The sequence below is a fragment of the Oncorhynchus mykiss genome, chromosome 11 (genome assembly GCF_057628025.1).
Source record: "Oncorhynchus mykiss isolate SJ-2025 chromosome 11, ASM5762802v1, whole genome shotgun sequence".
NCBI classification, from domain to species: Eukaryota; Metazoa; Chordata; class Actinopteri; order Salmoniformes; family Salmonidae; genus Oncorhynchus; species Oncorhynchus mykiss.
The window spans coordinates 66,329,819-66,356,003 of NC_143032.1; the positions used below are offsets into that span (position 1 = coordinate 66,329,819).

Sequence of the window (26,185 nt, forward strand, 5' to 3'; positions counted from 1 at the left end):
TGTATCCCGGTTATGAGAAACCCGGGTAAAATGCCTGGGATATGCTGATTTAATAAAGGGATGCTGTAAAATGTTAGCCCGTTTTAATGTTGTTTCTGCGGTCTGTGCAGGCTCAGTTTCGCATATCATGGGTGTTGTGGGATGTTTTCATCTGATTGTCAAACAAATCCCTTCAAAAAGTAGGCTACCTGCGCAGTTCCATCCACCATAATAATTACATTAATCATTTAGCCTACTATAATTTATTCACTAATTTACTACTAAGTTTCTGCTTATTTCCGACATTTGGTAGTCCATTGTTATTGTTTCCAACATTTGGTAGGCCATTATTATGGTTTCCGACATTTGGTAGTCCATTGTTATTGTTTCCAACATTTGGTAGGCCATTATTATGGTTTCTGACATTTGGTAGTCCATTGTTATTGTTTCCAACATTTGGTAGGCCATTATTATAGTTTCTGACATTTGGTAGTCCATTGTTATTGTTTCCAACATTTGGTAGGCCATTATTATAGTTTCTGACATTTGGTAGTCCATTGTTATTGTTTCCAACATTTGGTAGGCCATTATTATAGTTTCTGACATTTGGTAGTCCATTGTTATTGTTTACAACATTTGGTAGGCCATTATTATGGTTTCCGACATTTGGTAGTCCATTGTTATTGTTTACAACATTTGGTAGGCCATTATTATAGTTTCTGACATTTGGTAGTCCATTGTTATTGTTTCCAACATTTGGTAGGCCATTATTATAGTTTCTGACACTTGGTAGGCCATTTGTAGTAATAGTAACTATAGTTAGATACATGCAGCTTCTTCTCTGTCAACGTATTGCACCAGAAGACTAAATAAAGTAGTGCTCACCAGAATGTCTTACATCAATAGAATGAATACATTAGTAATCTAGTTGTCTGTTTTGTTTAGGAACCGGGTAGAAAACGCAATAACTCCAAAACAGTGGAAAGATTGGGCCTATCCAAAATGTCCAAATGTCATCCGGTTTTAAGGAAATTAAAAGCTGAGAAAATGATTTAAATACTTTTCAGATAAGACTTCAATTTGTCTTGAGTGAATATTTTATGTGGTTGAAATACTGTCTGCTTGCCTAAGTGTCAAAGATGGCACATTCGCATTTTCTCGAGAGATGCTGAAACATAAATATTTCTCCACTCCTGTTCCCAAGACAAAGCTAACATTAGTTGTATAATTTCACTGCAAGAAATACACAATTCTCCAGGAGTTAATATTATATTACGCTACATGTGAGCGGTTACAGGCCCTACAGTCAGAGTCCGTATTTCAGTTACTATTCCATTTAACCCATATATTTAAATTAGGAATATTTTGTTTATTCATGGTAACAGAGATACTCATGAGTGGGTTATCGAAGGTGCATGTAAACAACTTATCCAGAATAATACCTTAAGCGGGATATGAGCTAATATCCAGAATACTGTTAGTAAACGTGGTCACGAAGTGTTCCACACGAGTGATGACTGCTCACCGCCAACTCTTGGAAGAGCACTTAGGGACCTATGTCCCAATCCGTTTTGACTGTGATTCTGGCTCAGTTGACATGCCGGTAAGTGAACTCGAACAGCTGATCGAGCTGTATTGACCGAATGCATTCACAAGTCACTACGGAGGAGTTTTGGTTCCTGACCCAAAGGAAATAACATGGCATTTTATTTATTTAAAAAATGTATTTCACCTTTTATTTAACCAGGTAGGCTAGTTGAGAACAAGTTCTCATTTGCAACTGCGACCTGGCCAAGATAAAGCATAGCAATTTGACACATACAACAACAGTTACACATGGAATAAACAAAACATAGTCAATAATACAGTAGAACAAAAGAAAACAAAAAGTCTACATACAGTGAGTGCAAATGAGGTAAGATAAGGGAGTTAAGGCAATAAATAGACCATGGTGGCGAAGTAATTACAATATAGCAATCAAACACTGGAATGGTAGATGTGCAGAAGATGAATGTGCAAGTAGAGATACTGGGATGCAAAATAGCAAGATAAATAAATACTGTATGGGGATGAGGTAGGTATATAGATGGGCTATGTACAGGTGCAGTGATCTGTGAGCTGCTCTGACAGCTGGTGCTTAAAGCTAGTGAGGGAGATATGAGTCTCCAGCTTCAGAGATTTTTGCAGTTCGTTCCAGTCCTTGGCAGCAGAGAACTGGAAGGAAAGGCGGCCAAAGGAGAAATTGGCTTTGGGAGTGATCAGTGAGATATACCTGTTGGAGCGCGTGCTACAAGTGGGTGCTGCTATGGTGACCAGTGAGCTGAGATAAGGTGGGGCTTTACCTAGCAGAGACTTGTAGATAACCTGTAGTCAGTGGGTTTGGCGATGCGTATGAAGCGAGGGCCAACCAACGAGAGTGTACAGGTCGCAATGGTGGGTAGTGTATGGGGCTTTGGTGACAAAACGGGTGGCACTGTGATAGAACTGCATCCAGTTTGTTGAGTAGAGTGTTGGAGGCTATTTTATAGATGACATCACCGAAGTCGAGGATCGGTAGGATGGTCAGTTTTACGAGGGTATGTTTGGCAGCATGAGTGAAGGATGCTTTGTTGCGATAAATTAAGCCAATTCCAGATTTAATTTTGGATTGGATATGCTTAATGTGAGTCTGGAAGGAGAGTTTACAGTCTAACCAGACACCTAGGTATTTGTAGTTGTCAACGTATTCTAAGTCAGAGCCATCCAGAGTAGTGATGCTGTACAGGCGAGCAGGTGCGGGCAGTGATCGGTTGAATTGCATGCATTTAGTTTTCCCTGCGTTTAAGAGCAGTTGGAGGCCACGGAAGGAGAGTTGTATGGCATTGAAGCTCGTCTGGAGGTTAGTTAACACAGTGTCCAAAGAGGGGCCAGAAGTATACAGAAGGGTGTCATCTGCGTAGAGGTGTACCAGAGAATCACCAGCAGCAAGAGCAACATCATTGATGTATACAGAGAAGAGAGCCGGCCCGAGGATTGAACCCTGTGGCACCCCCCATAGAGACTGCCAGAGGTTCGGACAACAGGCCCTCCGATTTGACACACTGAACTCTATCAGAGAAGTACTTGGTATACCAGGCGAGGCAATCATTTGAGAAACGAAGGCTGTCAAGTCTGCCAATAAGAATGTGGTGATTGACAGAGTCAAAAGCCTTGGTCAGGTCGATGAATACGGCTGCACAGTAATGTCTCTTATCGATGGCGGTTATGATGTCGTTTAGGACCTTGAGCGTGGCTGAAGTGCACCCATGACCAGCTCTGAAACCAGATTGCATAGCGGAGAAGGTACGGTGGGATTCGAAATGGTCGGTAATCTGTTTGTTAACTTGGCTTTCTAAGACCTTAGAAAGACAGGGTAGGATAAATATAGGTCTGTAGCAGTTTGGGTCTCCAGTGTCACCCCCTTTGAAGAGGGGGATGACCGCGGCAGCTTTCCATCACTGAGCAGTGATGTTGCGTTCAAAACCACTGGGAACTTGTAAATCTCCGACTTGCCTGCATTGAAGACGACTGGGAACTCGGAAAACATATATTTTTGAACGGTTACCCAACTCGGAATTCCAACTCGAACTATGGCCTCTTTCTAGAGTCCCGACTTTCCGATCTAAAGATCAATGACGTGATGATTTGACCTCATAGTTCCCAGTTGTCTTGAAAGCAACCATAAAACTCATGGTACCCTTCGCCAGATCATATCAATGTGAAACTGGATTCAGTGCTCTCGTTTGCTTTAAAACCAAATAACGATCCAGGTTGGATGTGACAGCAGAGATGAGATGCGTCGACCACATCCCTTGACTTTGAGAACCTCAGACGCGACATGCTTCAAGCACACCCATCTCATTAGTGGTGGTGAGATAAGACACATCATGTCTGACTAATTTGCAATTGACTGTCATAACTCCACATTAAAAGTATGTGATGGTGAGTTAAGACAATCAGAAATACTGTTAGAATGTTTTTCTATTTTCTGCCATGGGCCCAAATAAAGTAGACATTAGCTGTTTTTTCACATGGTTGAGGTGGTGAGAAAATAAGTTTGGGAACCCCTGCTCTAAATGCTGGATACTGGGAAATGACAATTCCCGTTCAGGAAACTTGAATGTCTTCAAAAGCAATTCATTTGGAAGCAATCACAATACATCAATACAGTGAACTAGCATGTGTTTAAATATGAATTAAGCTTTTATTTGTTTGATATTCAATCCCACAGCTGTTGTGACGTCTCGGCCAGACTGTTATTGGGGACGCAACTGCCGTACTCAAGTCAAGGCACACCATGCCACGTAAGTTACAAGATGTGGTCTTTATTCCATTTTCTGAATAGGTCTCCATAGTCCGAGTTTTTAAGATTTTGTATGGATAGATATCACAGGTGACACCTTAATTGGGGAGGACGGGCTCATGGTAATGGCTGGAACAGAATAAATGGAATGGTATCAAACGTGGTTTCCATGTGTTTGATGCCATTCCATTATTATGAGCCGTCCTCCCCTCTGTAGCCTCCTGTGGTAGATATGTGTTCTATTGCGTGGCTGTACATGCATTTTACCAACAGAGGGCGTTATTGTATAAGCTTGGCCAATCACACCTGGTGTGAGAGGAAAAGTTCAATCACTCCTTCACACTTCACAGCTCTTCACACAGCAGCTCTGCTTCTGATACAAGATGGGACATGTTTTGTATTGTTTCCCTTTTACTTTGTTGCAGGAAATTCAACCACATATGTGAGCAGACCCGTTTCAAGAGCTGAAGAGCCTCGTAGGTGACCTGCTATGCAAGGCTCTCCTGCGAACACTGGAGCGTACACAGACTTCCAAGGATCTCCTGTATTACTCTCATATGTACAGTGATCATTTTACTTCCTTATTAAGCAGCGCCTTGCCGTGAGGAAAGGTATCTCTTAGGTAATATAACTTGTAGTTCTCTCACAGGCTTTATAGGCTTATGTATTTGATGATATGCTGAAATTACAATCACACTCTTTTTGCTGGGTCATGATTAGCCAGCCTAGTGTTATAGGTATAGTAGGGGTGAGTGGGATAATGCTATGCACTCCACACAGTAAGAGAGGATTCCCTTATATGATGATGACAGACTTATATCTTATGTGGAATATGATCATCATCGCCCTTCATTCCAGTATCATGTCCTTTTGGGTGAGGGATATATTTAAAAAATCTACTGAAGACCGTTGGCAATCAAAATGGACTCTGGCCATACATGTGCTGTTACACAGGATGCAATGCCATCTTTTGTGACAGTTTAAGGATCATATTGATATTAGTAAGATGTTGATACTTTTCCTATTTCCGTGTTTTCCTTTCTCTTAACTTGTGGTCTAGTACTTTAGATATCTTGGAGAATTATGTATTTGAATTAGAATCTAGAGCTTCCTACTCAACTGCTTACTGTGGTGTTCTAAACATCTAAGTAGTATTCATATGTTGGTTATAGAAACTTCCTGCCAAACAAACTAGGTTGAAGTACAGCTATGTTATCAAAAGACTTATCCATATACCGACTTTGAGGTTTCTTGTGGTTCATATATATGGATGACAGATTCAGGGGCACCATTTTGAATTCAGACTGTTGCTGCTTCTGCATATTAATACGACTGCTAACTGAGAAGACAAGTGCTATGGAAAGGGAGTTGTTCTTAGTTTTGGGAAAGGGGGAATTCTGCTAGTTTGCTATTCTGCTATTTCCCAACAAGGGCAAAAAGCCCTGTCAAAGCTGAGAATAACATGGTTCAACTAGAATCAATGGGAAAGTTAGTTAGGATTTCAGTTCTTCCGGTAGGAATAAGGGTTATGTGGAAATGTAGTTTTATCTGAGTCTGGGAAAGGCAGGGGTATTCAGTTATATGCTTTGCTAAGGGTAATCAACATAAAGCTGATTTTAAAATGGTGCATTAGAGATGCTTTCTCAGACCTAATCTAGTACTAACAGCCAATGCAGTTTTTTTGTTAGAATGCACAATGGTTTGCTAGAGTTTAGGGGGTGAAATTGTTCTTCCTTGTTACATTATATTAAGTTAGTGGTGTTGGCTAAATATATTAATTAAGCAAGCAACTTGATCATACGGGTTCGATCATACTTATTAGTATGATCGAACCAGGTAGCCTAGTGGTCAGTGTTGGGCCAGTAACCGAAAGGTTGTTGGATTGAATCCCCGAGCTGACAAGGTAAAAATCTGTCCTTCTGCCCCTGAACAAGACAGTTAACTCACTGTTCCCCGGTAGGCTGTCATTGTAAATATTCTTAACTGATTGCCTATTTAAATAAAGGTTACATTAAAAAAATAATAATAATGAAACATTAAGGATTGCCATTCTGTTAAATTAAGGACATGTTTTTCAATATATAGGAAGTGTTACCTTGGAGCATGTTGGATAGATCTTATAATAGTTTTGTTTATCAAATACCATGGTATGGTCAAACCTCATCAGTTAAACTTTAATTGGTGCAATTTCCCATAATAACTGAGGAAATAACACATTGCTGTTTGGTCAGGCATTTTTATCTGGCAGTGAAAGTACCCGTACCAAGTTAGATTTGAAGAAAACAAAATTTTGTCATTTCTAACAATGGAGACTGAAAGTGGGCTCTATTGCTCTTAGAAAAGAGACTAGAGGTGTAAAAGTCTCACGCTGCCAGACACGTTGCTGCATTCTTGCTGTAGAAGAACTGCTGGGGTGATCTAAAAACTCCAGGATTATATTATGAGACCATTAGGTTGCATTCACACATGCAGCCCAATTCTGATATTTTTTCACTCATTTGTCTTTTTGACTAATCAGATCATCCCCATTTGCCAATAAATGGGAAAAATATCTGAATTGTGCTGCCTGTGTAAATGCAGCTTAGTTGTGAGAAATCCTGCCTGTCTAATTCAGTGTTGCAGTTACACAGTACTCAGAGATACAGGTGTGTCACTTTTATAGATCAACCCGAGACAACTGGCTGTGTCTTACTTCCGTGTTTTGTCTTATTAGAAGACTACTATCAACAACCAGAAGTCCATAATGTTGTGTAGAACCACAGCAGTAGACACTTGTCTCTTACTGTTTAGAGACATCGGTCACATTCTCTGTAAATTACTGACAAGTCATTATGGAAGTCAAATCGGCCCAATGTCTGCAGACCTTTAGTCTAGATAGAATGGCCTGATATACTGATGTTATTCATGAGGCCTTCTATATTGAAAAGTAGGGAAAAGATAACTAAGTTGTTAGTAGTGAAGTAGAGTACAGAAAAAACGTTTTGTATGCAAGTCATTAGATTTTGTTGCAGTAAAAAAAATACTTTGACAGAAATGCAATGAGATTATTCACTTTGTCATTCGTCATTTTAAATTTATAGTTGAATTTTAAATCATCCGTCTTTAATTTTGTAAATTGTGACATTAAATTGACAATGATTTAAGAGGGAAAAGTAGTTTGCTCGAACTGTTAGTGTTTACAAGCAAGTCTAGCTTTGAGGTTTTTTACTTCTATAATTCAGCTCGCACACATTGAATGTATGAATCACTAATTTGAAGATTACAATTAGGTTGGGATTCAAACAAACACAGATTAACGACCTGTTCACAGCTATAGACTTTTGAAGGCATCTTCCCAAACGTTCATGGAGATCACTTAAGGCCACGGATGTCGGCTCAAGCAGAAATTACCTTTAAAAGTGCATCAGAGCACACTGGTACTTTATCTGCGTTTGTTTGAATCCTGCCACCAAGCTGAACTGTAATAAGCACTGCAGAAACGGTGCAGGTTCAACTCTGTCCTGTAACTTCAATGGATATTAAAACATCCATTTAGAAATATCCTTGTGCAATCAATGTGTGTGGAACTCAGGATTGGAGCTGAAACTCTACCTATGTCGCAATATACCCTCATTGGGACTGTTTAGTGGCAATATTCACAAGCTCAGACAGACTCTTCTGGGCTGGTATAAAGGGGGGCAAATATGGGCACGCTTTCTGCCAGAGCTCGTGTCTTTATTTGGGATCTTACGGGCTGGATTCAATCCGTATCGTGGTAGATCCACGTAAAGATCACTTCCAATTGAGCTGACATATGCAGCGTGTACAGTGAATGCAGTCTCCGCGACCGTGAGACCATTGCCTTTAATTGTCAATCGCGCTATAAAGCGGATCTTCAGCGCTACGGATTTAATAGAGCCCAAAGTCGCGGTTTCCCTGTTGTGGGTTCACACTGTGGCATTCCTCAGAGGCTCAGGCAATAGCTCAGCACAACCCAGCCAGCCAGCCTATCCCTCCCTACAGCAGCGCTGAACCTTAATTATAACAGGAGGATCTGGGCACCCTAAGCCAACAAAAGTGCAAGCCACCGATCAGGAATGGGTGTTAAGGAGGCTTTGGAGGGTGCTTTGCATTCTTAGAGGGAAACGCTGTATTCTAGGGAAAATATTTACTCTGTGAGAAAGTCTGGACCAAGATGCTCTGTACTAACAGTATGACCAGTCAGTATAAAGGCCTTGCCGGGGCAAGTTGAATTCTACCTCATCAGAGCTCCCGAGACGTTCTGAACAATCCGGTCTGTACTTTTATGTTTTGTGGATTCTAGTAAGTGGGGGACTGACTGGACGGCATTTAGAGTAGCGCTGTTACGTTTTAATGCAGGGGAACACAACTGGTCCTCGGTTGAAAGCCTTTGTCAATCGGCGACCAATTTAAAGCTGGGAGTTCAACCAGGTGTATGCACTGCACTCTGATCAATTAGTTAATCAACTTAATAAAGTGGTATTGATTTATCAATATATAGCCAGGTATAACTGAAAACCAATGGGACTGTGATTCTTAAGGACTGGAGTTGTGATTCCTAGTTTAATGCCTTTGTGAGCTTTTTGTGCCCCCGGTATTAGCAATGCTAAAATACGTCTTATGTATATGGCTCTAACATGTCTGTTTTAGTGCACTAATAACGTATTGCTAAATGTGTTCCCTCATTGTGTTTAAGATGCATGACTTGCTACTGACCACTTTCAATGGACATCAAATGATCAAAAACTGAAGCAGCAATGTATGTAAACCTTTATTAAAAGTTCTTTGCACAAATTCCCACCAACCCTATTTATTTTCTGTTGCTATGTTTTTCTATAGCTAGTCATATATGCTTACTTCTATTGAAAGGTTAGTTACTGCATTTGTCATTTTTCTTTTTACAATGATCAATTCCCTTTTAGAATTCAATATCAGCCTTAGGAATACATTTGGATACATTGTTGCAGCTTTGACATTAATATACTGCATGTGAGCTACATCAGTTTAACACTGGAGGGCACAGAGTAGTAGTGTAAGCATAAACCATGTCCATGGAGCTCTGTGGAACTACTATCATCCACTGCTCCAAGGTTAAGGTTGTTGGACAAAGGTAAACGTACACACAAGCATGGGGGGCGCTATTGCGTTGGGAGTGCTTATGTTTAAGATTTTTGTAATTTAATTTAAAGAATCAAATGAATTCCCAGTGCAGCTGTTTTTATCTCAATCAAATAATTTCTGAGTAACAATTAAGTAACTTACTGTAATAGATTCCATTGAAATGGGAAAAAACAAAGCTTTTTAGCAAAAAATGTATTCTCAAGCAAGAATTTAGCTAGGACTGTATGGGAGTAGTTTGTGTGGGGAGGGGAAAACTGAAAACTAGCTGTTATTGGCAGAGAGGTTTGACTCCGTTATTGGTCTTTTAACCAAAAGATGTCAAGGGATGTCACAATGGAAAGCCGAAACTCCCGCCCATGCAAACCTGCTGATTAGAAAATCCTGTCCAGATAGTTTTTTTCAACAAGCAGCTATTAGCTCCCGAGTGGCACAGCGGTCTAAGGCACTGCATCTCAGTGCTAGAGGCATCACTACAGACCCTGGTTTGATTCCAGGCTGTATCACAAACGGCCGTGATTGGGAGTCCCATAGGGCGGCACATAATGGGCCCAGTGTCGTCAGGGTTTGGCTGGGGTAGGCTGTCATTGTAAATAAGATGTTTTTGTTCTTAACTGACTTGCCTAGTTAAATAAAATTAGGAATAACTCTGTAACAGTGTGATTTTTTTTTGTTGTTGATCAATGTAAATTTCATCAACTGTTGTACAATATGAAACAAAACACCAGAAAAACAATTGACTGCGCTGAGCCTTTAACTGGTAGAAAAGTGCTCACAGGAGTTGGGAAATGAACTGGGCTTGGAAAATAAAAACAATGTTCCCGTCCATATTCAATATTCTCACGTTTTTTAATTATACAGAAGCTGAAAATGTATTTGTGTGGTAAACAGCAAATGTTGATGTTTTAAAGGCCCATTGCAGTCAACATTCTGTTTTTCCTGTGTTTTGTATCATATTGTACAACAGCTGATAAAACTAAGGCCTGGATTCAATCTATGAGGATTTCAGCGTTGGCCGACATCCGCATAGCAGATGTTTTGGCGGTGTTGGATGTGTAACTGCGGTATCAGCTGACATTAGTGAGCAGCTGCTCCAATGTGTCACAAACCACTCCCTTCCTTAGTATCCCTACGGCGTTAGATAGTGTCGGCTCTGTCCATGGCGGAAATAATGACTCTCAAATGTCAAACCATTGATGTGAGGCTAATGCATGGTTTCATGTTCATTTGGATGGGGGGATTTATGCCCAGCAGCCAATTCGAGTGTTTGAACTTGTAACGTGGCTGCATGAATTTCTAACGTGGCTGCATGGGATTTGTCGGATTATAGTCGGGTGTGGTTCCGTTGCATCCAATGTCTGCGAAAAGGTAACGCAATGAGTCGCTTGATTTGACAGCTCGCAGTTCCACCTCAGATTCCGCCCAAATAATGCAATACGGATGTCAATCTGATTGAATCTAGCACGAACGCCGTAAAAGCGTAAACATTTTTATCAGCATTATTTCCTGATAGTTGCTGGTTGAAAATACAATTTATACAGGACCTTCTAAATCAGCAGGTTTTCATGGGTGGTATTTTGGCTTGCCTGGTGACATCACCAGGCGGTGTAGGTAAATAGACCAATAACAAAGAGTTCCAAAACGCTTTGCTAATAACAGCTCATTTTCATTCCACAAAATGAGTGCCTTTTGCATCCCTTTGATATTTTAAGTAGAAATTGTTCACAAATATTGAATAGAATGTTAATGTTAATGCCTGTTTATATTCAGTGAAGTGCCCTTTAATCTTGACCACATGGAGAATTCAATAAATCAGATTATTGTATACTAATAAGGACTTGCTAAAGTCCCTCGTGCGTTTTCTGTGAGCCGTCTGTGACTTTCAGGGAGATTTTACCCACTTAAACCCAAACTTTCTCAAAGGGTTCTCCATCATTGTGAAGCACTAGTTATTTTGTTGCTTCGACAAAGTAATTTCTGAAGATTATTATTTATTTAATGTGATTTGTGATTAATTTTAAGAAAAAATAAATAAACCTGTCCCTCATTTTAAGGTCAACCCTGTTAGGTGAACGGACATCTCGTTTTAATACACGTAGGTTGGAGTAATTAAAACTAGTTTTTCAACCACTCCACAAACTTCTTGTTAACAAACTATAGTTTTGGCAAGTTGGTTAAGACATCTAATTTGTGCATGACACAATACATCTTTCCAACGATTGTTTACAGACAGATTATTCCAGTGGGTCAGAAGTTCACATACACTAAATTGACTGTGCCTTTAAACAACTTGGGAAATTCAAGAAAATGATGTCATGGCTTTAGAAGCTTCTGATAGGCTAATTGACATCATTTGAGTCAATTGGAGGTGTACCTGTGGGTGTATTTCAAGGCCAACCTTCAAACTCAGTGCCTCTTTGCTTGACATCATGGAAAATAAAAACAAATCAGCCAAGACTTCAGAAAAATAATTGGAGACCTCCAAGTCTGATTCATCCTTGGGCGCAATTTCCAAACGCCTGAAGGTACCACGTTCATCTGTACAAACAATAGTACGCAAGTATAAACACCATGGGACCACACAGCCATCATAACGCTCAGGAAGGAAACGCGTTCTGTCTCCTAGAGATGAACATACTTTGGAGAGAAAAGTGCAAATCAATCCCAGAACAACAGCAAAGGACCTTGTGAAGATGCTGGAGGAAACAGGTACAAAAGTATCTAGATCCACAGTAAAACGAGTCCTAGATCGACATAACCTGAAAGGCCGCTCAGCAAGGAAGAAGCCACTGCTCCAAAACCGCCATAAAAAAGCCAGACTACGGTTTGGAACTGCACATGGGGACAAAGATGGTACTTTTTGGAGAAATGTCCTCTGCTCTGACGAAACAAAAATAGAACTGTTTGGCCATATTGACCATCTTTATTTTTGGAGGAAAAAGGGGGAGGCTTGCAAGCCGAAAGAACACCATCCCAACCATGAAGCACAGGGGTGGCAGCATCATGTGGCGGTGCTTTAATGCAGGGACTGGTGCACTTCACAAAATACATGGCTTCATGAGGATGGAAAATTATGTGGATATATTGAAGCAACATCTCAAGACATCAGTCAGGAAGTTAAAGCTTGGTCACAAATGCGTCTTCCAAATGGACAAGGACCCCAAGCATACTTCCAAAATGGCAAAATGGCTTAAGGACAACAAAGTCAAGGTTATTGGAGTGGCCATCACAAAGCCCTGACCTCAATCCTATAGAACATTTGTGGCCAGAACTGAAAAAACATATGTGAGCAAGGAGGCCTACAAACCTGACTCAGTTACACCAGCTCTGTCAGGAGGAATGGGCCAAAATTCACCCAACTTATTGTGGGAAGGTTGTGGAAGGCTACTCAAAACATTTGACCCAAGTTAAACAATTTAAAGACAACGCTACCAAATACTAATTGATTGTAATGTAAACTTCTGACCCACTGGGAATGTGATGAAAGCTGAAATATATCATTCTCTCTACTGTTACTCTGACATTTCACATTCTTAAAATAAAGTGGTGATCCTAACTGACCTAAGACAGGGCATTTTCACTAGGATTAAATGTCAGGAATTGTGAAAAACTGAGTTTAAATGTATTTGGCTAAGGTGTATGTAAAATTCCGCCTTCAACTGTACGTGCTCTTTAAGACAATGTTAAAATTAGGCGAAATCAAAAGGCACCAAATTTGTGGACAACCCATATCCCCCCCATTAGGCCCCTCACTTAGACCACTCCCAGACAATCTTAACAACATTTTAGTTTGAGAAATATTTTTTTGCTAAAAAGCTATTTCTGTATATGTTTTAACATTTTATTGGACAACTATAACAGTAAGGTACTTAATTAAAGTCTGCATTGGGCCTTTAACTTTATAAAAAATATATAGTGTGTATGAAAACATCCAGTTTGTCACCATAAAGCAATTGACTTCAAGAATGTAGAAATGCCATATAAAAGTTGATTTCAGTAATCAAAAAGTAAGTTTTTGCATTTTACAAAGGTGGCACTAAAAATAGTTTATTATTGCTTTGCTGGGCCAACCCAAGACTGCATACTTTGTCTGTCCGCTCTGCTGTCACATGGACTGGATGCTGGGCTGTCACTGGTCACATTGCCTGTCACACTGCATGGCACTGTTAATTGGCTGAGGGAAGGCATCTGGATCTGATTGGCTGTGCTGTGCACGAAGGCGGACTCGTTAGTATTGGTGGCTGTGTGTGAGCCAGAGGGGTGAGGGAGAGGGTAAGGACTGGCCCCTCCTGAGGCCTGACTCCCCCATGGCCTCCACTCTGACCTTCCCCTCTGGAGGAGGGGGCCATTGGCTGCGCTCTGGGGGACAGGGTTGAGGCTTCCGCCGGCGGGCCCCTTTGCCTCGTACACCCCCCGACTCAGTCCATTCAGCATGGAGGAATGCCCCAAGTGCTCAGTCAGGATCAAGGGCTGCCGGTCCTCCTCTTCACAGATGGCAAACACCGGGACACTGACGTGGTCGCTCTCTGCTGGGAAATCACGGCGCTTCCCACCCTGCACTTCTTCCGGCTGCCCCTGCCCAGAGGTACTGTTACTGGGTTGGGACGGGGAGGCCTGGAGGAGGGAGCCCCCGGGGGCCTTGGTGCTGTCTGAGGGATTGGACCCAGAGAGCAGGCCGAAGCAGGGCCCGGTGAAGCGGGAGCGCCGCATGTTGCTAGTGGAGTTTAGGCGGCGCTGCCTCTGGGCGGGCAGGGTGAGGGGATACGAGACGTTACTCATGGAGGAGTCGGAGGCTTTACTGTCATCCTGGGCCTCCAACTGGGGGTCGGAGAACACTTTCCTGCTGTCATCCCCACGACATTCTGACACAAAGCCTGACGGGGCCTGTGGGGAACAACATCTAGTCAGCACATATCTCTCTGCAGTGCAACATGACATTCATTGTTTTAAAAAAAAAGTATTGAAAAATTATTTACAAAATCCACAGAAACATACATTACATGACTGTAACTCACTCTAGGTAAAAGCGTCTGCTAAATAACAAAAATGTAAAGATATACAGTTTATGATGGTGTGACTATTATTCAACAGCACTGCTGAATGACCAAGCTACTAACGCTGTCCACCAGCTTAGTGAAGGGACTGGTGGAGTTCCAACTGCACCACTTCTTGTGTAACTGGGGCAGTGGAGGGAGGAAGTCCTGGAAGGTGCGGACGCTCCAGGCCCGCGGCCGGGGTCGGGCACAGCCATCCTGGGCAGCACGGGTCTCTGTGGGCGAGGCAGCCAGGTCTGGAGAGGGCCAGTCACTGACAGGGCCTGGGCCGGTGTCACTGTGCCTCAGAAACCTCTCCCGCTGCTGATAGGAGGGAGACACAAAAAAAACAAATCAAATATAATTCAATCAAACCCACCATGCAGTGTCTGTGTTCATGGGGAGTAGTAAACAAACAGAGTTCCTCAATGGAAAAGCATCTGAAAGAGGTTAAATGCTTAAACCCAGTGAACCCGCTGTAGCAATGTTACACAGTGCATTTTTTTACAAACTGCTGCCATCGCAGAAAACGTCTTATTCTGAAAACTGGAAGCACTTACATGTGATTATTTTATCATTTTATTTGACCATAGGAAAATGAGCCACTGTGTGAATACAATGCATATTCGATTGACTTGAGCATCGGAGCGTAAATGAGACATTGGCTAGAGATAGCTGGATAAAAATAGCTGCATAGAATCAGAGGTTGCATTATATTCAAGCACTGACCTGCACCTCAAATCACAGTTGACCTAAAAAGGGCAACAAGCAAACCATTGAATCAGGCATGTATAATCCAAAACAACAACAAAGTGCTGTCTGATAGTGGGTACAGTCAGCAATTCCTACCTCTATGATCCCAAGAACCATACCCAAAAAGTTACTCAGAGTAGGAGTGCTGATATAGGATCAGTGTCGTCTTTAAGATCATAATTAATACAATTATATGGACAGGGGGTAGGACCTGATCCAAGATCTGCTCTCCTACTCTGAATGACAGTTTTTTTATATACTTAACAGTTAACAATATTTCTTAACACTAACTTGTTCCTCATATTAAAGTATTTTTCTTACCTTGTAGATCCTCTCGTTCTCAAACTGTTCCTCAAATTGTACAATGTCGGCCTACCGGGGAACAGTGGGTTAACTGTCTTGTTCAGGGGCAGAAGGACAGATTTATACCTTGTCAGCTCGGGGATTCAATCCAGAAACCTTTTGGTTACTGGCCCAACACTCTAACCACTAGGCTACCTGCCACCCTGGACCCAAAAGTAAGCTCAATGGAGAATCTCCATGTCCAGGGCTAGGCTTAATCTGTGTTCGCAAAACCGCCTCGGAGAGTCTTTACGGTAGGTGTCTCATTGATATAAATGGCAGGTCAGAGGTGAAGGGCCCATCAGTCACAAATCTTCCCTCAGTCAGCTTGTAATTCAGGGGAGGGTAAGGTTGGGGGGATAGAGGTTTAAGGGGTTGCTCCTTTCAGAAAGATAAATAATCCTTACTGAGAATCACTAACAGCTCGCTTAGTCTAGAGACCCCCCCTCATCGTGCACACACACAGGCTAAGATTGTTGCCTGACAAACTAAGTGATATTAGAACAATAACTTATGACACTGAAGTAATGACTTAAATTATGTTTTTATATATTCCCATTAAAAGTCTGAACATTTACAAACACAGACCATGTACCACACACACACACACACACACACACCACACACACACACACACACACACACACACACACACACACACTTGAAGCTGGGAAACTGGCTCCCCAGATAATGTATCCATTAGGCTAGGCTGCAGGAAAGCTCGCCAGCTCTCTAATATCTGCCAGGTCTGCCTTATGTCAACTCTTATTCCAATAGAGCATAAGTAAAAATGCTGGGTCATACCCTCTCCTACCCTCAATCTCCTGTCGCTGCGTTTGATACCTCGACTGGGTTATCTGCTACTGCCTGGGTGTCATGTCACCCCTAGAGGAGGTTCTCTGCTACTGCCTGGGTGTCATGTCACCCCTAGAGGAGGTTCTCTGCTACTCCCTGGGTGTCATGCCACCCCTTGGAGGTTCTCTGCTACTGCCTGGGTGTCATGCCACCCCAGAGGAAGTTCTCTGCTACTGCCTGGGTGTCATGCCACCCCAGAGGAAGTTCTCTGCTACTGCCTGGGTGTCATGCCACCCCTTGGAGGTTCTCTGCTACTGCCTGGGTGTCATGCCACCCTAGAGGAGGTTCTCTGCTTCTGCCTGGGTGTCATGCCACCCCTAGAGGAGGTTCTCTGTTTCTGCCTGGGTGTCATGTCACCCCTAGAGGAGGTTCTCTGCTACTCTCCGGGTGTCATGCCACCCCTTGGAGGTTCTCTGCTACTGCCTGGGTGTCATGCCACCCTAGAGGAAGTTCTCTGCTACTGCCTGGGTGTCATTCCACCTCTAGAGGAGGTTCTCTGCTTCTGCCTGGGTGTCATGCCACCCTAGAGGAGGTTCTCTGCTTCTGCCTGGGTGTCATGCCACCCTAGAGGAGGTTCTCTGCTTCTGCCTGGGTGTCATGTCACCCTTAGAGGAGGTTCTCTGCTACTGCCTGCATGTCACCCCTAGAGGAGGTTCTCTGCTACTGCCTGCATGTCACCCCTAGAGGAGGTTCTCTGCTACTGCCTGCATGTCACCCCGAGAGGAGGTTCTTTGCTACTGCCTGCGTGTCCCCCCTAGAGGAGGGCACCTTGATTGGTCCTAGCCAGGGTTACCTGCCTCGCCTCGCTCCTTACCGTATGGGCCGAGAACAGCAGTCTGCTGCTCGTACTGGGCGCAGATGAAATGATAAACACCTCATCTGTCCCCAAGTCCAGTTCCGTGAGACCATTGGATGAGAGGTCCACTTCAGCATGCTCAGACATGTCACCACCAACACTGACCGGGGAACCTGGGAAGGAAAGGAAGGAATAGTTGTTTTTGAATAATTTAGTTGTGACAGATACAATTAAAACATTGAAGGCACAACAGTCAGATGCATTGCACCATCACACCTTAGTTTATGCTAACTTCCACTGCTTTTCCCTAAAAGAGCACTCGAAATGGAATGTTACAGCTTGGTCTCCATAGGCTACTGTATATTACTGCACTGTGTACCCAGTACACCGTGTACCCACTGTAGCCACAGTACTTGTCCACTCATATTTCTGTTAACTCAGTGAGTTTCAAAGGTGCTTGCACTCAATCCATGAAAAGGAATAACCCAAGGAGGCCGAGATGCAAAAATAATATACTTATTTTAATGAATTCTTGAAAGAATACAGAGGAGTGACATTGCAAGGTGCTAAAAATAGAAAAACACTCATGGTGACATGGTTGAACTCAGCGTGAGGAGAAACATGGTGTTCCTAATGCTCTCATGTTATACAGGTTAAATGTCATGACCTGTAGATCTCTCTGTGGGCTCAACTACAATGAGAGAGCCTTTGGATTGTTCTGGGATAAACCCGTGTTACTCCAAAACGAAAGCCATTTTCCATTGAGACTTCTAATGCTGCACTTCCCACCTCCCAATTTAGAGCCATTCTATGGCCGTGATCATTAGAAAATATGTCTACCGTACTCATTAAGTCTGTGGTAGAATCCCACCAGTTATATTATTTCTATTATTGTTTAGAATCCTACCCGCTCGATTACTGTTTAGAATCCTACCCGCTCTATTATTGTTTAGAATCTTACCAGTTCTATTATTTATATTACTGTTTAGAATCCTACCAGCTCTATTATTGTTTAGAATCCTACCAGCTCTATTATTGTTTAGAATCCTACTAGTTCTATTATATCTATTACTGTTTAGAATCCTACCAGCTCTATTATTGTTTAGAATCCTACCCGCTCTATTATTGTTTAGAATCCTACTAGTTCTATTATATCTATTACTGTTTAGAATCCTACCAGCTCTATTATTGTTTAGAATCCTACCAGTTCTATTATTGTTTAGAATCCTACCAGTTCTATTATTTCTGTTATTGTTTAGAATCCTACCAGAACTATTACTGTTTAGAATCCTACCAACTCTATTACTGTTTAGAATCCTACCAGCTCTATTACTGTTTCGAATCCTACCAGTTATACTATTTCTATTACTGTTTAGAATCCTACCCGCTCGATTACTGTTTAGAATCCTACCCGCTCTATTACTGTTTAGAATCCTACCAGCTCTATTATTGTTTAGAATCCTACCAGTTATATTATTTATATTACTGTTTAGAATCCTACCAGCTCTACTATTGTTTAGAATCCTACCAGCTCTATTATTGTTTAGAATCCTACTAGTTCTATTATTGTTTAGAATCCTACTAGTTCTATTATATCTATTACTGTTTAGAATCCTACCAGCTCTATTATTGTTTAGAATCCTACCAGTTCTATTGCTGTTTAGAATCCTACCAGTTCCATTATTTATATTACTGTTTAGAATCCTACCAGCTCTATTACTGTTTAGAATCCTACCAGTTATATTATTTCTATTACTGTTTAGAATCCTATTAGTTCTATTATTGTTTAGAATCATACCAGCTCTATTACTGTTTAGAATCACACCAGCTCTATTACTGTTTAGAATCCTACCAGTTATATTATTTCTATTACGGTTTAGAATCCTACCAGATCTATTATTTCTATTACTGTTTAGAATCTTACCAGCTCTATTATTGTTTCGAATCCTACCAGTTATATTATTTATATTATTGTTTAGAATCCTACCAGCTCTATTACTGTTTAGAATCCTACCAGCTCTATTACTGTTTAGAATCCTACCAGCTCTATTATTGTTTAGAATCCTACCAGTTGTATTATTTATATTGTTGTTTAGAATCCTACCAGTTCTATTATTGTTTAGAATCCTACAAGTTCTATTACTGTTGAGAATCCTACCAGTTCTATTACTGTTGAGAATCCTACAAGTTATATTACTGTTGAGAATCCTACCAGTTCTATTATTGTTTAGAATCCTACAAGTTCTATTACTGTTGAGAATCCTACCTGCTCTATTACTGTGTGTTGGAGGTCTGACAGTCAGGCCAAGTGTACAATTTTTCTGTCATAGTTTCACAGCTGAATGAAATAACAGTGTCACAATTACACTGAACATGTAAGTTAGGTTTAGGGGCAGATTAAGTCAGTCAGCCAGGTCGGAACCAGACCAAACACCCCAGCGGTACCCCTCAATCATGGAGATAGAGAGGGGGAGCAGGTCAGGGGGAGCGAGCGGATTCACTAGGCTAGGTGGCTGGAGCACAAGTAGAGGGAAAAACAGGGGAGTGTTAGAGGGAGAGAGAGGAGATAGTGTGTGTGTGTGTGTGCGCGCGCGCATGCGAATGCGTGCGTGTGCATACCCACCTGTGTGTGTGAGGCTGAGGGAGTGGTTGTTGTCGTTCTCTGCTGTCCTAGGGACCTCCAGGCTGGGCTGATTAGGAGCCACCAGCTGCAGCTCACGGACGTCAGCTCCAGAGTTCTGCACTCCCTCCTGCACCTACAATTTAGAGTCAGCAAGTACTATTACAGCTGCCTACCAGAGCACATACACCAAGGGAGTAGGGCTGCACAGCACTATGAAATACAGACATAAACTAAAGTTGTTTTGATCCATTAATTAAATGTTTTGATAAACAATGGGGTATTAGGATCTCGTGGCAATAAGATACTAAAAGAGACCAGAACTTGTAGGACTGTTTTGCTTCTTTCCTTGTTAGCACACTAAAGTTCAATCCCAAATAGAAGTGTATTAGGGAAGTGTAACTTGTCCAGTGTGTGTGTGTGTGTGTGTGTGAGTCAGTCTGACCCCAGTCAGTCTACCTCAGGCTGCCTGCCCTGCGTGGGAGAAGTTGGACAACAACAGCGCCAGGCCAGCGGAGGGTATTTGCATTTGTTCCAGTGGCTGTAGTCTAGAGGATATGAATGAAATGTTCCCTGATTCCAGTCAGAAGCTAGCCTACAGAGGAATGTCTGGACACACACACACACACACACACACAAGGGTCGTTTTCCGTTTACCTCAGAGTTGTTGGATGAGCAAGAGCTGGCTCTTTTCGGACATAGTTTAGGTCTGGAAAACAAAAAAAGAGCCACAACATTGCAGTTATGCATTTCTTGACTGTTTTACATATCTTTGAAAACCATTATTTACTTTTTTGACGACATTCTCTTTCATGCTATTTGTGAAAGCTTGACTGTTATTTAGGGCAACTGTTCTCCAAAATGTTTTACAAAATGAACATATTCCCCCACAATTAGAAACGGGAACTTCACTGAGGTTCTTCCTCAAAACATAAAAAGTCTAGCTAGCTAAATCACGACATACAAACAGCCCCAAGTTGTTTCTCTAAAGGGCAGCTCAAGCAGCTGAGGGGATTCTGTTCATTAACCAAGATCTAAATGCTTTTGTATACCCATTTCTGGTACAATTAAAAACCATGGCGCCAGGACACGACTAATACAACTCTAACTGCTCTCCAACATGCATGAGGGATTTCTCTAAAGCAGTCATGGCTGTGGAAGTCGTTGCTGTAAATGAGAATGTGTTTTGAGTCAACTTACCAGGTCAAATAAAGGGTCAAATAAAAAAATACATACAAATATTACGCATGATGGAAATGCCCTTCTTGGCTTCCTGATCATGTTTAATCCGTGTGTTGTTGTTCCTGGTAATTAGACTTTCATTTTATTAGAAGTGTGTTTTCAATTTCCCTTTCATTAGCAGCAAGAAGTAAGAACTACACAAATGGGCTTATTGTGCTCAACAGCCACTCATAGGTTTTTGAGAATAACCCATTTCTACTGTGTAACCTATTTCACGGAGATGTACAGTATGTTGCAACAGTATATCATAAAGTATTGTGTGTGTATTTGTTTTTTCAATACAGAATGCTTTCAAGCTGAGAAAAATGTTAAATTGCACAAGTAATAAAAAAAACTGTGCTTTTCCTTTGAGTTTAGTTGACTAGATTGAGGGGAATTTTCATAGAGATAGATGTTTTATATGTATAGGAATTGAAACCTTCCTGGAGGGAACTAGAGATGTGAATCAGGCTGGTTGAGTACAACGGTGATACTCATTTAGTCACCTGGCATGGATAATATTACACCCTGCTATAGAACTGGTACTAGCAGCGTGTGCTACTGTTGTCTCCCCATGGGATCGACCAAGAGAACAACCTGTAAATTACACCTTTTGATACTGTATGTTGTTCTTGTTCTATTAAACAACCATGATGGCACCTCGGCAGGACAGAGGCTCACAGCACAGCAACACAAGGATCTCTGCTCTTCTCGTCTTCCTTCCTTATTCTCCCACTGGCTTTTGTATGGCTGCATTTCTCTTCGTCAGTTGGAATCGATGCCAGGTGCTGCACCTTGAACGGCCCTCACCCTCCCTCCGTCTCGTTCCCTCCGTCTCGTTCCCTCCGTGTCTCACTCGCTCGCTCTCCCTCTCCCTCTCTGTAGAATGGTGATAATGCTGCACATCAAGGCAGCTACACCCAAACCTTTCACTGGGTCTCATCAGGGACCAACCAAGGCCTCCAGCTGAGTCAACAGGCAGGCCATCAGCAGCAGCACACTAGTGGAGGAGGAGGACTGACTGGCAGACTATCCCATTCACGGCTACCATCTCATTCATGGGGGGAATCTTTGTTACACTGGCCAACATCAAAGACCCAACAGTTGTGCCATCTCCCTTGGAGGGTCATAAAAGGACAATTCTTGCCATTGTGCAGAATGTGCATGGTCTAGTTTATGTTTATGCTTGAGAACTGCATGTCTCAGGTTGTCAGGGAAATATATTTATAACACAAAACATGTCTGACAAAGGTATCTTTATGACTAATTTCTTTCTACATGGCTTGCTTTACCTGAAGATGTTGCACAGGTGAACTACAGGGATCATGAAGAGACAATCATTCCCATTGTGCATGGTCTTGTTTATGTTTATGCTTGAGTCAATAGGGAAAGCAATCACAAAATGTGTATGACAAAATAAAAATGTTGAATTTCATATTGTATAATAACACAAAATCTGAATAGTTCCATGCCTGATATTACTGTACATTCCTTCTCCTCCTGTGATCCACCTGAAAACTTCCCCTGCGCCCCATACCTTTCCCTGTCTAATGTACCCATGTGGAAGAGCTAGGTTACAGTAAAATTGTGTCATGAAAATCATAATTAATACTACATGTTAAACCACTTATAATGAGTTTACATGGTCCTTGACTGTGTAACATTATGGTCTCCTACCAGTATATTGGGATATTCATGCATTTGTTAACTTTTTATCAGATACGTTATGCATACTGTACATGTTAGCCATCTATTGTACTTTTTACTGTAGGCTACATCGTCATTGGGCTATTCATGTCCCCTTTCGTTGTGAATTTGTACTTTGCAGAGGAGTTGGCGTACAAGGACAGCACAGCAAGTTTTTCCTGTTGTCAGGTATGCCATGTGTTTTTGTTTGTTAAGAAATGTTGACAATATTTTACCGTTAGCAGTTCACAAGTGCATGTCATGTACATAACGCCTGGTTGGCTGGCTGGCTAGCCTAGGCCTATAAGCTATAGTGTACATTGTGTTTGTTATTGTACTGTTATGTGAAACAATTTAATTGTTACAGTGCATTCGGAAAGTATTCAGACCCCTTGACTTTTTCCACATTTTGTTACGTTACAGCCTTATTCTAAAATGTATAAATGTTTGTATTTTTGGTCGGGGCCTCTCGAGTGGCACAGCGGTCTAAGGCACTGCATCGCAGTGCTACAGGCGTCACTGCAGATCTGGGTTCGATCCCGGGCTGTATCACAAATGGCCATGATTGGGAGTCCCATAGGGGGGCCACGACCGGGAGACCCATGAGGCAGTGCACAATTGGCCCAGCGTCATCCGGTTAGGGGAGGGTTTGGCCAGCTGGAATATCCTTGTCCCATTGTGCTCTAGCGACTCCTTGTGGCGGCCAGGTGCATGTACACTGACTTCGGTCGCCAGCTGTACGTGTTTCCTCCGACACATTGGTGCGGCTGGCTTTCGGTTTAAGCGAGCAGTGTGTGAAGAAGCAATGAGGCTTGGCGGGATCGTGTTTCGGAGGACGCACGGCTCTTGACCTTAGCCTCTCTCGAGTCTGTACGGGAGTTGCAATGATGGGACAAGACTGTAACTACCAATTGGATATCACGAACTTGGAGGTCTCTCCAGAGATGTTAGATCAGATTCAAGTCCGAGCTTTGGCTGGGCCATTCAAGGACATTCAGAGACTTGTCCCGAAGCCACTCCCGTGTTGTCTTGGCTGTGTGCTTAGGGTCGTTGTCCTGCTGGAAAGTGAACCTTCGCCCCAGTCTGAGGTCCTGAGTGCTCTGGAGCAGGTTTTCATCGAGGATCTCTCTTTCCCCGCCGCTGAAAAACATCCCCACAGCATGATTCTGCCACCACGATGCTTCACCGTATGGATGGTGCCAGGTTTCTTTCAGACTTGACGCTTGGCATTCAAGCCAAAGAGTTCAATCTTGGTTTCATCGGAACAAAGAATCTTGTTTCTCATGGTCTGAGAGTCCTTTAGGTGCCTTTTGGAAAACCTCCAAGCAGGCTCTCATGTGCCTTTTCCTGAGGAGTGGCTTCCGTCTGACCACTCTACCATAAAGGCCTGATTGGTGGAGTGCTGCAGAGATGGTTGTTCTTCTGGAAGGTTCTCCCATCTCCACAGAGGAACTCTGGAGCTTGGTTTATGCTCTGACATTCACTGTCAACTGTGGGACCTTATATAGACAGATGTGTCTTTCCAAATCATGTCCAATCAATTGAATTTACCACAGGTGGACTTCAATAAAATAGAAACATCTAGAGGATGATCAATAGAAACAGGATGCACCGGAGCTCAATTTTGAGTCTCATAACAAAGGGTCTTAATACTTAATATTTCTGTTTTTTATTTTTAATACATTTGCAAAAAAATATATATATATTTCGCTTTGTAATTATGGGGTATTGTGTGTAGATTGATGAGGATCTTTTTTTATTTAATCAATTTCAGAAAAAGGCTGTAACGTAACAAAATGCACTTTCCGAATGCACCGTACAGTATATGTAAGCCGATCAAAACACAACGCAGAGGCAATCTACACCGGTAACACTTGCACAATTCTCTCTGCATGTCACCCCTGACGTACTGGTTGGATATAAATAGGTTGCTCTGACTCCCTGATAACACAACACATATGTGACAAATGGATGTCATACCACAGCAACTCTCTCTGCATGCTTTTACATACCTGAAAATTATGCATAGAGTGCTGGTGAGCACCATGGCAAAGAAGGCTGCTCCGCTCATGGCAGCCAGCAGAGAGCCCATCTTGCTGGCCCCGGCAGGGGCGTAGGCGTGCCGGGGGTCATCTCCATCCGGTTCTGTCCGGTTGTGGTAGTGAAAGAGCAGGGCGAAGCCGCGGCCCCAGTGGGTGGTGGTGATCAACTCCATGATGACCTCTACCATCTCCTGGCTGGAGCCAAACACCAGCTGGCTGCTGGAGGGCCTGTTGGAGCCGCAGAAGCGCGAGGAGAAAGTGAGGAGGTCTGAGATGTAGAGGACGTCGTGGGGGCAAGCGTCCACCACCTGGGTCTCAGAGCTCACTGACTCATTGTCCGTGGGGGGCGGAGAGGTCGGAGTGGTGGCCTTGTCTACAACCACAGCCAGGTCTGGGGCTGCTGCTCTGGGGTTAGCGGTAGGGTTCAGGTCAGGGTCGCCTCTGAGGAGAGGAGAGGTGATTGAGTTCACCGCTGCCTGGTCCCTGGGTAGGAGGTGTGAGGGGGGATGTGGGGATGCAATATCAGAGGTGGACCTTTTAGCAGAGTTGGAGACTTTGGCGATCTCCATCTTGGTGGACTGCTCTTGCACCACCACCTGCTTGACCTTGTCATGTTGGAAGGAGGACTGGGGGGCTTTCGCTCTGCCCCCCTGAGCCTGAGTTACGGGGACGTCTTTAGCCAGCATTGACATGTTTTCATCTGTGACCGGACCGCCAGACGGGAACGTTGCCCCATCGTCAGCCTCAGCATCTTCCACTTTCAAGTTAGAGATGGCAGTGTACTGGGCAGAGGGGTCGTGGCTCTCGAACACGTCAAAGTCAAATATCTCCAGTATGAGCTGGTGGCCGACGGGCACAAAGAACTGCCAGACACAGTGGGTCCCTGAGGAATAGTTATAGGGAAACCCAGGAGACAGGATGAGGCCTTGGACATCCACAACATCCACCTTCGCTCCACAATCAAAGTAGACCTGCAATAATCACATACATGGGCTTGGTGAGGGGGACATGAGTGTACGTAAAAACGCTAGCATCTCTAATGATCGACATCTCTACTGTATACCAGCACTTGTTAAAGACCTACAGAAAATCAGCAGACATAAAAATAAAATAAAAAGACATGATGATAACGTCTAGGGACATATAATACAAATAAGGCTGCCTTTTAAACAAATAATACAGTTGAGCTGAATTGCACATTGCCTAAAAAACAATGAACTGCAACCAGACCTGAACTATTCAACCCTCCTCTTCTGCCAGCCAGTATATCAAAGCCATGGCGGTGCCTTGCATGCCTGTGCTTGGGTAACCCTGGGGAGGGTTTCTTAAAACACGCTGAGCTGGCTGTAATGCTTCCCAGGTGTGTGGGGTGGACGGTGGAAGGGGACCTCAGCCTGGCTAAGCAGTGGCAGATGTGTG

General features: G+C 42.8%; 2 protein-coding genes across 3 annotated transcripts in view; one reads left to right on the forward strand and one right to left on the reverse strand.

Moving 5' to 3' along the window:
- LOC110536224 (E3 ubiquitin-protein ligase CHFR) overlaps positions 1 to 9,094 on the forward strand; it is a 22,366-nt gene extending 13,272 nt beyond the window's left edge. For both annotated transcript variants that reach the window (XM_021621870.3, XM_021621871.3), the window contains exons 17-18: positions 4,229 to 4,301; positions 4,726 to 9,094. In XM_021621870.3, the coding sequence (XP_021477545.3) occupies positions 4,229 to 4,301; positions 4,726 to 4,768 (116 nt within the window). In that variant the 3' untranslated portion in view covers positions 4,769 to 9,094. The remainder of the gene's footprint in view (positions 1 to 4,228; positions 4,302 to 4,725) is intronic.
- LOC110536227 (uncharacterized) overlaps positions 9,058 to 26,185 on the reverse strand; it is a 27,785-nt gene continuing 10,657 nt past the window's right edge. The window contains exons 2-7 of the mRNA XM_021621872.3: positions 24,737 to 25,737; positions 20,475 to 20,526; positions 19,821 to 19,953; positions 17,216 to 17,370; positions 14,536 to 14,775; positions 9,058 to 14,302 (exon numbers count right to left, since the gene is read on the reverse strand). Coding sequence (XP_021477547.3) covers positions 13,469 to 14,302; positions 14,536 to 14,775; positions 17,216 to 17,370; positions 19,821 to 19,953; positions 20,475 to 20,526; positions 24,737 to 25,737 — 2,415 coding nt within the window. The 3' untranslated portion in view covers positions 9,058 to 13,468. The remainder of the gene's footprint in view (positions 14,303 to 14,535; positions 14,776 to 17,215; positions 17,371 to 19,820; positions 19,954 to 20,474; positions 20,527 to 24,736; positions 25,738 to 26,185) is intronic.